General features: G+C 56.3%; 1 protein-coding gene across 3 annotated transcripts in view; it reads left to right on the top strand.

Annotated features, from left to right (window-relative positions):
* TNS3 (tensin 3) overlaps positions 1–14,491 on the top strand; it is a 170,596-nt gene extending 156,105 nt beyond the window's left edge. For all 3 annotated transcript variants that reach the window (XM_033088708.1, XM_033088707.1, XM_033088706.1), the window contains 7 exons: positions 1,722–1,817; positions 2,503–2,580; positions 3,268–3,345; positions 8,778–8,946; positions 10,905–10,973; positions 11,061–11,087; positions 12,282–14,491. In XM_033088708.1, the coding sequence (XP_032944599.1) occupies positions 1,722–1,817; positions 2,503–2,580; positions 3,268–3,345; positions 8,778–8,946; positions 10,905–10,973; positions 11,061–11,087; positions 12,282–12,426 (662 nt within the window). In that variant the 3' untranslated portion in view covers positions 12,427–14,491. The remainder of the gene's footprint in view (positions 1–1,721; positions 1,818–2,502; positions 2,581–3,267; positions 3,346–8,777; positions 8,947–10,904; positions 10,974–11,060; positions 11,088–12,281) is intronic.
* The last annotated feature ends 842 nt before the right edge of the window (positions 14,492–15,333 follow it).

The following is a 15,333-nucleotide window of genomic DNA, read 5'->3' as shown; positions in this document are numbered from 1 at the left end:
CACTCAGGCTGCCCGGGAACGGGGGACGGCACAGTAAGACAGGGCTGGTTTCTACAGAACAAAGTGGTGCACAGCGGCTTCACTCACATTCTGTGCCTGGACCTGTGGCCTTTTCCAGATCCTTCATGAAAGCTCGGCTTAAGCTTCCTGGAGGACATTGGGGGACTTAAGCCTTGAGGAATGTGAGGTGTGCCTGTCGGGGTGGGGCCTCAGGCTGAGCTGAGGTTTTCAGGAGGCGCAGATGTCTGTGAATGGAAGGGGCGGGGCAGGGCCGGAGGGGACTCTGCGTGAGCACAGAGCCCAAATCTGTGGGGACTGTCCTTGTCTGGGAGTGAAGGGAGAGGCTTTGTGCACACAGGTAGGACAGGTGAGCCTTGGCAGGTGGGGTTTAAGAGCTCCCAGAAGTCCAGTCTGAAAAGCTCCACCAGGCACGTGCCTCACTTGTGAGTGGAAACAGGGCTGTGTGGGATCTGATGGAGGAGGGCCTCCGACGACTGTCCCAATTGGGAACATGCTGCGTGACGCTCGGTCGCAGCAGGACAAGTCTCAGGATGGGATGTCTGTGGGTCTGTGGGGACGACAGGTGTGGGAGCGCAGAGTGACCGGCCTCTTGGCAGCTGTTGCCTCCTCGGTTCCAGCTGAAAGTTTAAAACAAGGCCAAAAAACTGGTGTTTTGCATGCATTACTTTTGGAAATACAGGGGGTGGTGTGTGGCCCTTCCCACCTCCGGGCAAATGTCCCGTCTCTCAGGCCAACTGACTGGATGTCAAGATGAAGGTCACACAGTAGAGGCCATTAGAACAGCAGTGGCAGGAAACAGTGAGGCCGCGTCCTCGGGGTGGAACCCCACGTCCAGCCCTGTGCCTGCTGGCACCACCACTGTCTCCCTTCAGCTGGGACATGGGTCCTTTCCTCCCACAGCCAAAGGGCATTTTTATCCACCTTGCCCTTTGCTGGGAGCTGACCGTTTCCATTCTGCCCCTGCGGAAGCCTGACACTCATGGCGTTGCCACTGTGCCCGTTGTATACAAACCTTATTTGCGAGCCTACTGTGGGCGAGGGGTGGGGACCAAGCCCAAGTCCAGCGGGTCCTGCCGTCAGAGTTCCAGTATGGCGGGTGCTAGAAGCCACGGCAGACGTGTCCACGGAGGGCACAGGAGCAGGGCCGACAGCACCCTGTGTCTGTCTGCTGGCCACCTCGGCAGGGAGCCGTCGCCTGCTGTTCTTGTATTGCTGTCATCGGTGCTGTCCTGCCCCCAGACACTCTGCTCTCCGTGGCCTCTGTGACACCTCTCCCTCCTTCACGGCTGGTGCTGCTCAGCACAGTGGCATGGGGGCAGGCTGCCGGCTGAATCCAGCAGCCTCCTCAGTGCGTCCTGCTGGGCATCGCATTGTATCCAGACATTTCCAGCCTCTGCTCTTAGTGGGGAAGGACCTGGAGTCTTGTTTTCTTTCCCAGCTGCTAACTCATTCCTCCACGCCCTCCACCCCCCAGCCCACCCCTGCCAGAATTTTTGCAGGACGTGCGAGGCTGTCCCAGGGCCCATCCATCTGGGTGCTCAGCCTGCTGTCCTGCAAGGACCCCTGGTGACCAATGCACTCAGTGGCCACAGGGACCTACAGGTCACACAGGGGCCTTCTCCAGGGCAGCTCCTAACCACTCTATAACCTCCATGCTTTCATTTCTAAAAATTCTCTTCCTTTTGAATTTCTTGCCTCAGCTGGAGATTTGGCCAACGAACTGGTCCGGCACTTTCTGATCGAGTGTACCCCAAAGGGGGTGCGGTTGAAAGGCTGCTCCAATGAGCCGTACTTTGGTGAGTGGCTGGGGGTGTGCAGTGGGCATGGGCCGGCGTCCCCTTTGCTCGTGGCCCTGGGCCGTCACTCGGGAGTCCTCCACCCACATCTGCGTTTCACCCCCAGTTCTGAGATCCCTCGCACCTGAATCACCGTCCCTAAAACAAAGTGGACATGAAATCGTTCTTTAAAGCTTCCCCACACTGAACAAATGACAGGCACGGAGCTGGGCCTGGGTGGGGGTGGGCAGATGAGAGGGGCAGAGGCTGGAGCCGGCGTGGCCCCTCCCCAGGCGCAGGACTCCCCAGCAGCGTCCTTCTTACCCGATGAGGCCGTCCCGCCCTCACAGGCTTGTGGGGACGCTCCCTGAGCTCCCGGGCGGGGAGTCTTGTGCACACAAGAGCGTCACTGTCTCACAGCCCGTAAGGCCCCTGACAGATGGCATTGGCGGTACAGGCTGTGCTGCGTCAGCAGACAGATTTTTCTTATAAAGTATGAGAATGTGTGTCTCAGAGCCATCTCAGCTCCCTGGCCCTACCCCTCACTGTCTAGTTGAGCTGTGGCTTCACGGAAGTCTTACATGAAGGCCCAGCAATGGAGCTTGCTAGCTGCCAACGTCAGGGCTCACCCTGCAGCAGCTGCCTTCAGGGGACACCAGCGGAGTGTGACACCGTCCTAATGCTCGTCTGCCGTTCCGTTTTGCAGGGAGCCTGACGGCTCTGGTGTGCCAGCATTCCATCACGGCCTTGGCCCTGCCCTGCAAACTGCTCATTCCAGACAGAGGTACGTGTGCGGCCACGCTCGGGCCAGAGGCTGTGAGTGGGGTCTGCGCAGGGTCCCTCGTGGTCCAGCGAGGGGCACAGATGGGAAGGCCTTCCCTGCCTTGTGCTCCGTGGGCAAACCCCCGAGTGCTGACCGGTTCACCGAGGCCAGGAGGCTGCCTGTCCTACCACAGCCCATGTCACGTCGTCACAGCCTGGGCTTTCTGACAGGGTTCTGTGGAGCAGTGACTCTGCAGCTGTAAATGCAGAACGCCTGAGCAAGAGGCCTTCAGGTCGCTGACTAATTTCTGTGACACAGAATGCTAATGTGCTGGGCTGGGTGCTGGGGTGGATTGAAGGGAGCCAATAAGACGTTAAAAACAAGTAACGCCTGCAGCGTTTAACAGCGCGATTGGGCCCTAGGGCCAATTCTCCCAGCAGTGTCGGCTTCACACCGGTTTACTCCAGAAAGAGGAGTAATTTACACTGCAGTCAGTGTGATTTCCCTCTTAGAATTTAGTTGTTCATATAAATTAATTCAGAGGTCAGGAAAATACTTGCTGAATGCTGTCATACCAGCTTTCGCAAAGGATGTGATGACACTTTTGCGGGCTGTTCTGCTGTCACCCTCTGGGATTTCAGCGACGAGTGTATCACACTGCTTTTCCGCAAGCCGCACTCATCTCTGTTTTTTTGCTCCTTCCTGCAGACCCGCTGGAGGAAATAGCGGAAAGCTCGCCCCAGACAGCGGCCAACTCCGCAGCTGAGCTGCTGAAGCAGGGGGCAGGTCCGTCGTGCTTCCTTGTCCCCACGGCACCCAGTGGCAGTCTCCCCCCTCACCAGTCTCTGGCTTCCTTTCCCTCTGCGTGTTTGAAGGTTTTCTTTCCTGTGAGAGCTGCAAGGGCGGGCTCCACAGGCTGGAAATGTCCCTCTGACTCAAACAAGAGCCAAGTCAGTGGAATGAACATCAAGTCCCGTGTTTAGTTTGGGGAAACACAGTCAGACAGGATGTGGTGACCTGCCCTTCCAGCCGTCAGTGTAAACGTCCAGGAGATGTGACTCGATCATCGAAATGAGCCAATGGTGTGACCCATGCAGCCAGCACTCCAGGGTGACACAACCCCCCACAGCCCCCCAGGGCTTCTTTCTTTCTTATTAATAGACTTGACTTTTTAAAGAGGTTTAAGCTTCACAGCAAAATTGAAGTGAACATACACAGACTTGCCATATCCGCCCTGCCCCTTCCCCGCACTGCACGGCCGCCCCCGTTGTCCACAATCCCCACCAGTGGGACGTTGTCACCAAGATGAAACAAATTGACGTCGTTATCACCCGGAGTGCGCAGGTGCCGTTAGGGTCACTGTTGGTGGTGTTCCTTCTGTGGGCTGGACAGATGTGTCACGACATGTCCACCATTAGTGTCCCACAGGGTAGGGTATCGTCACTGCCCTGGAACCCCTCCATGCTGCCCCAACCCCTGGCAACACTGACCTTTTACGGACGCCATAGTCTTGCCTTTTCCAGAATGTCACCTAGTTGAGCCGTGCAGTGTGCAGCCTTTTCAGACTGGCTCCCGTCACTTAGTAACACGCATTTAGGGTTCCTCCATGTCTTTCCGTGGCTTCACCGCTCATTTCTTCTCAGCTCTGAGTAGTGTCCCCCTGTCTGGATGGACAGTTTACGTATCCATCGCCTACAGAAGGGCATCTTGGTGGCTTCCAAGCTTTGGCTATTATGAATAGAGAGCCGCCATAACCATCCATGTGCAGGCTTATGTGTGGACACAAGTTTTCTTCTCCTTCAGTAAATACCAAGGAACAGATTGCTGGATCGTATGGTGAGAGTGTGTTTAGCTTTGTAAGAAACTGCAAACCGCCTTCCAAAGTGGCTGCACTGGGGAGCATCCCCACCGGAAACGAGTGATCCCCGGGGCTCCACGTCCTCACCGCCGCGTGGGGTGGGCAGTATGCTGATAGGTGAGCGGTGGTACCTCATTGCTGATGTGGTTTGCATTTCCCTGATGACGTGATGCGGAGCGTCTTCTCAGAGATTATTTTCCGTCCGCACGCCGCCTTTGCTGAGTGGTCTGGTAAGGCCTCTGGTCCATTTTTTTATCAGGTTGTTTGTTTTCTTACTATTAAGTTTTAAGAGTTCTTTGTGTATTTTGGATAGCAGTCCTTCATCAGTTGCGTTTGTGCGACATTTTCTCCCAGTCTGTGGCTTGTCTTCTCATTCTCTTGACCGTGTTTCTCGCAGAGCAGAAATTTTTCATTTTAATTAAATCCAATGTATCAGTTATTTCCTTCATGGATCGTGCCTTTTGTATTGTATCTAAAAAGCTATCACCAAACCCATGGCCATCTAGATTTCCTCCTGTGTTTCCTCGGAGGTTTATAGTTTGCATTTTACATTTACGTCTGTGGTCCATTTTGAGTGAATTTTTGAGAAGGGTGTGGCGTCTGTGTCTAGATTCATTTTTTGCTTGTGGATGACTGGTTGTTCCAGCACCGTTTGTTGAAAAGACCATCTTAGCTCCATTGACTTGCCTCTGCTCCTTTGTCAAAGGTCAGTTGACTGTACTTGTGGGGTCTGTTCCTGGGTCTCTATTCTGTCCCACTGATCTGTTTGTCTGTTTTGTCACCAGCTAAAGTGCAGTCTCTCTGGTTTCAAGAGGAATGTTTGAGTGTTGATCTCTTTAGACTTTCCTTAACGGAGAAGTGACGTATGGCCAGAACAGAGATGACAGGTGTGTGCCCACGTGTGCTACAACCTGTATCTCCAAAGTGAAGAGTGCTCAGTCCTGGGTTCGAGGCTCTGCCACTCAGACCGCTGAGCCCTGCAGACCTCCGCATAATACAGTTCCCCCGCTACCTGAGAGTAGAGTGTTCCTCCGAAACCTTGCATTAGCCAAAATGGTGTACAGTGAAGCGTACCCCCACTTTCCGAAGGCTGCGTTATGCTACTTCCCTTTTACAAAAACCTACGTTCGTGCGGGGGCCTGGGATATCATCTCTCCCTCACACCGTGGGTGTAAAGACCAGATGAATAGGACACTGAGAAAGGCCCTGGGGACTACGTATAACACTGTCCCAGAAACTGTTCTCATATTCCCGCCACTCTGCTTTCATGTAAAAACACTTTTTCTGGCCCAAGAGGAATGGCCTTCCCCGTGACCTCGTCCTTTCACCATGGGGGCGCAGTTGGAAGGGCAGATCCTGGGTGACAGCCTGGCAGCTGCGAGGTGGTGGTTCCCTTGCCAGAGATGAGCTCAGTGCCCCCACAATCGTTTCAGATGGTCCCCGCAGCCCCTAGAGGCTGTCACCTCCTTATTTCAAAGCAACGGCATGTCTCTGGGTCCTGGCAAGGTTCCCAGGGCACACGAGAATTTGCTGCAGACCCACCTGTGCCCTTCACCCAGGAGACAGAGGCAGAGCTGCAAAACCGCATTCACTCAGATTTGTTGGGTTAGTGTCATCTCACCACAGCCAGCATTTCATGCTTCTCCTCAACCTTATTGTTATTTAACATTTTCTAATAGATGTGGAATTAATGGGTCAGTGGACGAGTTGACCACAGAAAGGTGATACTAAAGTCTTCTGTTCTGGCTTTTCATTTTTAAGTCACGTTAGGGTCTTATCAAATCATACATAGCACATGTCAATAACTGCAAGCGTTTTGTTTCTCTAAAGGGTGGGCCTTCTGAGTGTCAGGACTTTAGTCAGAACCTGGGGTCTTTTTTAACCATCTGAGTCGGGCATTTACATAGAGGGTTAAATTATGAGTGGGTGAAGTTTACGTCCTTTGAAAATCTCTTGGTTCTAAAACACATCAGAAGGTAGGAAGTTCTGTACAGCTACCTTCATGGCTCACAAGATAAAGAATCAGATCAGGACACAGAAAGGTGGCCAGAAGAGCGAGGCCGCTGCGGAGGGCAGCCCCAGCCACCTTCCGGGAGGTTCGAGGTCGTTGACACAAGTTCAGAGCCACCTGGCTGGGAGGTGGGAAGATGGTCCGAGCTCTCTGCTCACCGCGAGGAAGCTGAGTGAGGGTCTTTTCTTAAACCACATTCCATCTGCTGTCCTAATTCACCGAGATCCCTGCACCCCTGGACCTGACCGTGCTCCACGACTCTCTCGTCCAGCTTCCTCGTAAGTGGGGAGGCCCAGGCAGGACAATCGGCAGGGCTGGGCCGCATGTAGCACGAGGCGTAGACTTCAGATCTCTTCAGTTAATCCCTTTCATTTGAAACTGACTGAGTGTGTCCAGTTTCAGAAACAATTCTGTTTATGTTTTTAGTCTCAGTTCTTAATTGGTTCTTGTTGAAGCAGAAGAATGCAGTATAATCCTGAAAAGAAAGGCATTTTAACCAGACTTCTGGCAGACTTCCCACAAGTCTTGGGGCTGTGGTTTTACCTTACTGTGTTGTAGTGTATTTTCTTTATAAAAGTGATGTGTGTTCTTTAAGTTAAACAAAGGAAAATGCAAAAAAGCGAGGGAGACTGGATTACTCAGAGACCCGTCACCCACTTGCAGACACTGAGTGATAGTCCTTCTCTCACGCATCGTGAGAGGCTCAGCCCTGGTTTTGCAAACACACTGTAGATCTGTCATTGTCAGCGGCTAAGTGACGGTCCGTTGTGCGCCCCAGCTCCTGTGGTTGTTCGTCTAGCTTGTTTCTAGCGTCCCCGAACCCCGGATGCTGCTTAGGAGGCCTCCTCTCTTCCTTACTTCTTTTCAAGATTCTGGATTGTTGCCTTAGGACCCTACATTCCCAGAGGGTAGGCCTGAGTGACGACATCTAGACCCTGGACTTCTGTTCCATGCTGGCAAATCCCTTTCCCGGAGTAGCCCAGCGAATGCCACGCAGCGCTCCACGCGGAGGGTTTGTGGGTGCTGTCCCATCCAGAGTCACGCCAGGCGCCACGGCTCCACATCCCTGGACAAGAATACTTGCCCTGTGGACCTGGACGTCTTGGGCCTGGCCTGGCGGGACAGACACATAAGGGACCCTCAGGCCTACCTGTCCGCTGCTGGACAGTAAGGACTCGGGGGGCTACTGCATGCTCAGCACAGCTGCTGGAGAGAGCAGTGCCCCTTCCGTGCTGTGTGGAGTGACAGCGTGGCTGCCCGTAGGAGAGAGGTGCCCCAAACAGACTGCTGCTGCTTCCGGTCAGAAGGCCGCGTGTGACGCTGCTGGGTTCAGGCCGCCTGTGACTGCAAGTGTGCACCCCGTGCAGACTGCCATTGGTGGGATTTCACTGAAGTTAGATCAGAAGTTTCTCTCTTCCTCTTTTGTAACTGCTTCGTTGGCATGACAGCGGGACTAGTAAATCAGAGACCGAATCTTCACTCTCCGAAATCAAAGTGCCTTGAGCTCTCCAGGCGCCCTTCCAAGTCCTGCTCCTACACACGCATGCTGTTCAGTTTACTCTTCAAACCACAGCACAGACACAGTTTTATTCTGCTTCCCCATCGCCACGAACGTTCTCCACGTTGCTGTTCAATTTCCATGGTCACCACGTGCTGGTTGTTTGGTGCTCCACTGAGGGACTGACTCAGCCCCCCCCGTTTGGGAACATACCTTGTCCCAGCTTTTCTCGCTATACTGTGATGTGGCTCGGCCTCTTCTCCAACTTGGTGGCCTCACATGGTCATGGTGTGTGTCCTGTGTCCATCCTCTCAGAAGTGAGACCTCTAGCTTAGCGGGTGCAGGCGGCTCTTCTGACCATCCTGAGTCCCAACCCAGGACGGCTATCCTGGCTGACACCAGGTTTCACAGAAGCACCTGGTCTGTTGCAGCTTTGCAGGCACCGAGCTCTGGGCCGGCCAGTCACTGGTCTCCACTCTCAGCTCCAAGCAGGGCGGTGATGGGTACAGATCACACACTCTCCTCTCAGACGCTTCCTAAACTCCAGTCGTGGTTGGGCTCTTGTCCCACCCAGACTACAGCCTCACATGGGGATGCCAGATGCAAATGGCACAGCAGGGTGAAAACTCATCCTGGGGTCACCAGGAGGGTCCCCAGGACTCCAGTGCTGCCTTTATTGTCTGAGTTGGCCTTGGGGCAAGTATCTCTGGGTCACTCAGTCTCCACGCCTTCAGAGTTAGGGGCAAAGGGCATTTGCCTCCACTGCACCTGGCACAGGCCACAGGTGTAAGCCACTGGTGCACTTCAGGGCCACCGTGAGTGGCTAACCCTCTGCTTCCCCTCCTCTGCAGCCTGCAATGTGTGGTACCTCAACTCCGTGGACATGGAGTCCCTCACAGGCCACCAAGCCATCCAGAAGGCACTGAGCATCACCCTGGTCCAGCAGCCACCACCTCTGTGCACGGTGGTTCACTTCAAGGTGTCAGCCCAAGGTGTCACCCTGACAGACAATCAGAGGAAGTGAGTGTGGGCGGGGCTGCGCGGGGGCGGGGCTGCGTGGGGCGGGGCTCCTGGGCTGAAGCGATCCATCTGCCTTCCTGTCATCAGATGGGTCCCGCCCCCTCTTGCGTAGGCTGTTACTGTGGGGCCCAAATGCTTTTTCTAAGGAATCAGTAAAATTAAAAATTATGCACACTCCTGCGTAATTTACACATGCAAAATCTTTTAAGTCATTTCTGTAAAAATACTCTAGGAGCAATAGAATCCACGTCACTTCTAACTGGTGACATTGTGGCCTTGCTAAATATGATTTTGGTGTCTACATAATATAATTGTTACATAATCATATAAACTACTAATCAATATTATAAGCTATTATCACCTCGTTCCATGTGACAGTGTATTACAGTATCTGACTGTCTAGATAGTAGGTGATGGTTCAGTTTCAAGCCACTTTCCTCAGAGCTGCCCATGTGCAGCTCTGCTGAGCAGGTGGCCCCACCTGAGCAGCCCCGCCAGGTGCCAGACAGAACAATGGCAGGCGTGCCCCTCCCACCAGCAGAGGCTTTGTGCGCTCCAGATCAAAGGCATTCCAGGCACAGTTATTACTGATTTGTTAGGAAACAGCCTGATGTGACCATAAGGGCACCAGTCATCAACTGTACAGACAGATGGCGGGAGCTGCCCGGGCACCACTCAGACCAGCTACCCAGGCTCTTCCCTGCCCCCCCCCCCCAGCCCCTCACGAGGCTCCAGGTCTCATCCCTGAAGGGGATGGTTTCTGAACCAGAACCTTCCATCCACTGCTGTCATGGTGAGCGGGTTGGGCGGTTCACCCATAACCCTTCTCCAGCTCAGGACAGGGGTGTGATGGGGGCCGTGGGCCTTGATCCTCAGATCTGGGTGCCTTGTCCTGGCCACTCCCCAGTGAGGTGACCACAGCAGGTCCTTTACCCCGTGACCCTCCGTTTCCTCATCTTTCTGCATCAAAGTCATGGTCTTGGGATTTTAGTGACTTGAGTGAAGTGAGCATGTGGCAGGAGCCCAGAACGGCTGAAGAGTGGACACGGTGGGGAGCGCAGCTGTTTCTTCCCAGCATGTCCCCTGGCTCCTGCCACCTGTGCTTTTTCTGATCTCTGATTTCCCACGTCCTTAGAAACCCGGCGGGTGTGTGTGGGGGGGGGACCCTGTCCATGGCATTCAGGATCTATCCTCTTGTGAGACACAGAATTCGAATTGAGACTGGCTGGTGCTGGCTGGGGGGCTGTACCCTCCCCGACAGCCCCCATTAAAGGGGTGCTCAGGGCCCCCGACTGGAAGATGTCCAGGCCTGTGCCTCTGTCACGCGCTGGCCTCTCACTCCTCCTGATGACCTTTCTTCCTGTGTCAGGGGAAAAGCCACCAGTGTCTGCAGACACGACCTCTCCCAGGAGAAGGAGGGACGGGCCCGCGAAACACGGGGTGTGGGGCCTCATAGTCATGTGGACCTGGGGCAGGTGGTGCTCAAAGGAGCAGGGGTGGGGGACACTGGCACTGGAAACTAATGATGCCATGATGTGAGCCTGGGCCGGGGACAGAGGGGTCCTCTGGGGGTTGCACCAGTGACCGTGCTGGCTCAGCAGATGGATGCCCTTTCTACAGGCGAGGCAAGTCAGGCTGGCGACGGCGGGCGGTTCCCCGGCCCAGGGCAGGGCAGGCCGCACCCCCTCGCCCGCCAGCGCCTGCGTGACAGGCCCCTCGCTTTGCTCCTGCCCCACGCACTGTGCTCTGATGATTTCCGTCCGCACAGGGCTTCTCTTCGCGGGTGACAGTTTTCTTCCCGCGTGCCAGCCCTCCCCAGAACGTCCCTGCCCAGCGTCGCATGTCTGTCGACCTGTGATGAGTATACGCTCTGCTCGTCCCTCCAAACCCCGCCCCGCGGTGTCCTCGTGCGGAGCCGGCACAGGGCCTGACCGCCCCCCCTCCCCGTGTCCCGACAGGCTCTTCTTCCGGAGGCACTACCCCGTGAGCAGTGTCATCTTCTGTTCGCTGGACCCCCTGGACCGGAAGTAAGAGCTGCGCGCGGGGTGCGCGTCCTGCGCCCTTTGAGTCTGTGCAGACGGTAACCTAACTTTTCTGTTTCCTCTGTTTGCAAGGTGGATGGCGGACGGCCTTTGCTCCAGGTGAGCTGCCTGCGCGCTGAGCAACCCCGGGAATGCTGGCCCAGACTTCCGAGGGGTCCTCGTGGGGACCGGACTGAGGGATGCCAGTGGGCGCGGGGTTTGCTTTCCCAAAGCGGGAGCGTTCTCGGGGTGCCGGGGGCCAGTGTGTGTGCCTGCTCTCCGCCTGTGCGTGGTTGCGTTTGGTCCGTGGAGTGAGACACGGTAGTGAGAAGCAGGTGGTGCCGGACGGTGCGGCTGCAGTCGTGAGGGCGGGCATGAGAAGGAAGAGCTGTGTGTGTGGGCGCAGGTGGCATGGGCACACAGCATCCCCAGATGCAGAGGGATGTGCCTTCCGGCACCGCACTCCGTGGCCAGCCAGGCGCCGTCCTGGGCAGCGTGGAGCTGTCTGCAGGCCCACGGGGGAACGTGGGCCACATCACCTAAGGCTGAGTGCCATCCAGGAAGGCTGAGTCACAGGCGTCCTTCCCCAGCATTCCTGTTCACGTCGCCCCTTTCTCTCAGGCTCTGCCTGCAGGGCTAGCAGTGCTCCCAGCCACGTGGAATGTGTGACCCCATTGGGGTGATTTCAGTGCCCTTGGCTGATCCCTCCTGTGGTGTGGAAACGGCTAAACTGAAACAAGACAATCCTTCATCTCTCTAAGAGGGAGGAGAAAGGCTTTGCAGGGACTGGGACCCTGACAACAGCAGTTGCTGTGTCAGGTCCGGGCTCCTGGGAGCCTGTTCAGATAATGGCTTCAATTCTTCTAAGAGGAATAACTGGACATGCTGTGGTTTACACGGGCCCTCAGCTGTGTGTCATGGTGACGCAGGCGCACGAGGCCTTAGGGGAGACTCTGCTCTGTGGGGGCAGGGGGGAGTAATCTGACCCCCAGGGGCAGCTGGGTCTTCCCCAAGGACACTGGGGAGTGGGCTCGACAACCCACCCTGGCAAGTGTCCATAGGCCTCGGGCTGGGCATGGAGATGCAGCTGTGACTCCTCTGGTCCCAGACCAGGGCGGGCAGCCTTCACCTGTGCAAAGGTGGAGCATTAGCATCCTGCCACAGAAGGGTGAAGGTGCAGAGGATGCTGGCAGGTGTCCCGAAGGGCACGGGGGCCCTGGCAGGCGGAGGTGGCAGGAGGAGGCTGGGCTTTGTGTCCCCACTCGGGCCTTGCAGGTTGGGACACTGATGCGCTGACCCTACTGTCCTTTGCAGAGTCTTTGGGTTTGTGGCCCGGAAGCAGGGCAGTGCTACAGACAACGTGTGCCACCTGTTTGCAGAGCACGACCCCGAGCAGCCCGCCAGTGCCATTGTCAACTTCGTGTCCAAGGTCATGATCGGCTCCCCTAAGAAGATCTGAGCCCCTCACAGCCGGAGGTGGCAGAGGGGCTGGGCCGGCCCCGCTGTGTCACTGACTGTGGGCCTCACATTCCTGGCCCAGGCAAAGGGGCTCCTCCCACCCCCTCCCCCAAGAGCAAGCAGTGTGTGCTTGGCATGGTTCCAAGAAGAGCCAGGTCCACACGTCTGCTGCCCAGCACTTTCTGGGCACTGCATCACCCACTCGGGTTGCCCGCTGGAAAGAACCGTGCGAGCAGACGTGGGGTCCCGTGCTCTTTGCACGCTGGTGTCTGGGATGGAGGGGCGCCCAGCCCTCTCCGCCTGCTGTGGCTTCCGTCCTCCCCCAGCAGACGCCATTAACCTGGCGAGAGGCCTGTGAAGGTGAGGCCCTTCAGGGACACTGGGCACGAGTGAGGGGACAGCTTGAGGGGCTGTCAGGATGAGGTGTCCTCGTGGGCTGGAGAGCCCCACCTCAGCCTGGTGACTGCCCTAGCCCCCACCCCCACGTGGGGTCGGAAAGGGGTGCTGGGCCTCGAGAGGAGAACTGGAGAAGCCGGAAGTTAAATGCCGTTTCCATGGAATTCCTATTTTACTTTTGCCAAATTATTTATGGTCGCGATTTGCCACTGCTGCCCTGTGCTCTGTCCCAGTGCCACGTCCTGCCTGTGTTGGGGGCACCAGGACCGAAGGCGGCGCGGTGGACCGGCTCCCATGCGAGGTGTCCCCAGAAGGTCCCTTTGCCTCCAGCATCTCACCCCAACGCTTGGCCCTCGGTCTGTTGTTTCTAGGCTACAGGTGGCGTCCTTTCTGGGGAGGAAGGTTCTGGAAGGGTGGGGCATGCTTAGGTTTGAAAGCTCCATCCTTTTGGTCCAGGTGTGTGGGCTCCTGAGCGAGGGGAGATGAGAAAGTGTGAGTCTCCCAGGGCCCTTGTCTGCCAGCCTCAGGCGGCACCAGGAGCTGCTGCTGTGATCAGCAGTGCGGTGGCCCGTCGCCCGGTCCGTCGTGGTCACAGGCTTGGGAGAGCCGATGGCCCTGCACACCCCATCGTCCTACGTTACCGTCTCCTCCCATGGTCTCTGGGCATCACCGTGACGTCACCAGGCCAGGATTTGGACGTGCGCTTTGTGCACACTCTGCTGTGTGTCAGAGACGTGGCGGGAGCGGAGCTGGCCCCGCAGGTGGCGGTGAGCGTGGTGCATGTGGGAGCAGATGGCTGCCCGCGTTCAGCTCGTAGCCATGCACCAAACGCAGGCGCCTGATTTCTGTTCTAAGCGTGTGCCTGGTCTCCGCCGACCTTTCCTGCCACATGGTGGGTGACGGGAGAGACTGTTGGCACCTCCCAGGCCTGAGGTCCTGGTCCCTACGGGAGTTGGAGGTATCCCCACGTGGCGCCTGAGATAGCTGAGGTGCAGACACCCTGAGATGGCTGACGCCACGTGTGACCCAAAGGCCAAAGGCCACAGGCCAGGCCCCTACTTTCTGACGAAGGAACGGGCGCTTGTGTAGAAATCGGAGCGAAAGGGTGGAACGGGGAGCTCAGGCTGCGGGGACAGTAGGGGCTTCCGCGCCCACTGCAGAGCGCTCGAGGAGCCACACACTGACTGGCCTGCTGTGACCTGTCCTCTCGGACTCCAGGGCATCAGGTTTGCTCTAAGCAGATGGCTCCCTCGGGGGAACCGGGGAAGCCAGCCCCTGGTGTCTGAGGAGCTGGTACGTCAGCCCCGCATCCATGTTACGTGTTACATGTGCATTGCCTGGAACAAGACCACGTGACCTTGGTGCTCCCGAGAACTGCGCCCACAGTGCCACAGCCAGGGTCCCGCTGGCCCTCACTAACCACACACCGAGTCCTCCAGTGTTAACCTGTAACCATGTTAAGTCACAGCCGTTACTGTCTCCCCGTGTACCCTCTGCACCGGAGACTGCCGCGTCTCCTCTGCCTTAACCAGTAGTGGAGTTCTTACTTTTCTTATATTGTAAAGACTATATCCAGTATGTACATGAATGTTCCATAAACCCTTTGTATAGGCGTTTTGTCTGTCCATTAAATATCATCTCTATCAGAGTATAATAAAATATTAACCATGGTGGTTGTGGTGGGCGTCTGTTTTTGTGCTGGGTAGATGTGCCCCGCAGGTTTTGTGCAGGAGTGTGTGTGTGTGTGCAGGTGTGTGTACATGTGCATGCGTCTGTGTGTTTCCGGGGAGTTTAAAGGAGATTGTTCATGGGTTCAGTTAGAAATTTGTGTATATTTTCCCTTCAAGAGCGTAGTTTAAGAGTTCTGCCCTGAGACTTTGGAAACATTGTATTCAGGATTTTAAGAATTTAATTCCTTGTGTAATGTGGGGTGTGATCATGGGTGCTGGCAGGTTTTGCTGTTGGGCCCCTGATGGGACTTGCCAGGTGTCACCTAGTTGGGCATGGGACTGAATGGAAAGTGGAGTGGTCCCCCATTTCTTCAGCAGGCGCAGGTGGCAGGTGCAGCACGCCCTCCTGGCTCTCGGGGCTGGCGGGATTTGTCCCCCCAACTAGGTGGGGGAGCATCATGTGGGCTTCCTGCCCCCTCGGGTCTAGACCCCCTGTCCTGGAGACCTCCCTCCTGAGATAGGTGATGGGGGCACAGGACCCCACTGCCCTTGTTCCCTCTGTGACACAGGGTGGCTGCCAGACACGCCTCAGCATGCATCTGTCACACCCAGGCCCCAGTGGGTGGACAGTCACTGCGCTACACGGGCCCTCCTTCCTCTCCCGATGCAGGCTCCAGCATAGACATGGTCACTATTGTCACCAGGCTTAGGGCTGACATGTGAGATTCATTTAGCTTAAGCCTCATGACTGCATCCGCTCCAGGCCAGAAGACAAGCAGTGCCTGGCCCCGTTTTGGGGTGGCCAGGCATGCAGCTCTCAGCTGGCGGCCCTTCCACCCCTT

The sequence above is a fragment of the Rhinolophus ferrumequinum genome, chromosome 20 (genome assembly GCF_004115265.2).
Source record: "Rhinolophus ferrumequinum isolate MPI-CBG mRhiFer1 chromosome 20, mRhiFer1_v1.p, whole genome shotgun sequence".
Taxonomy (NCBI): domain Eukaryota; kingdom Metazoa; phylum Chordata; class Mammalia; order Chiroptera; family Rhinolophidae; genus Rhinolophus; species Rhinolophus ferrumequinum.
Note: the sequence above shows the minus strand (reverse complement) of the source record. Positions and strands in the feature narration are given on the sequence as shown.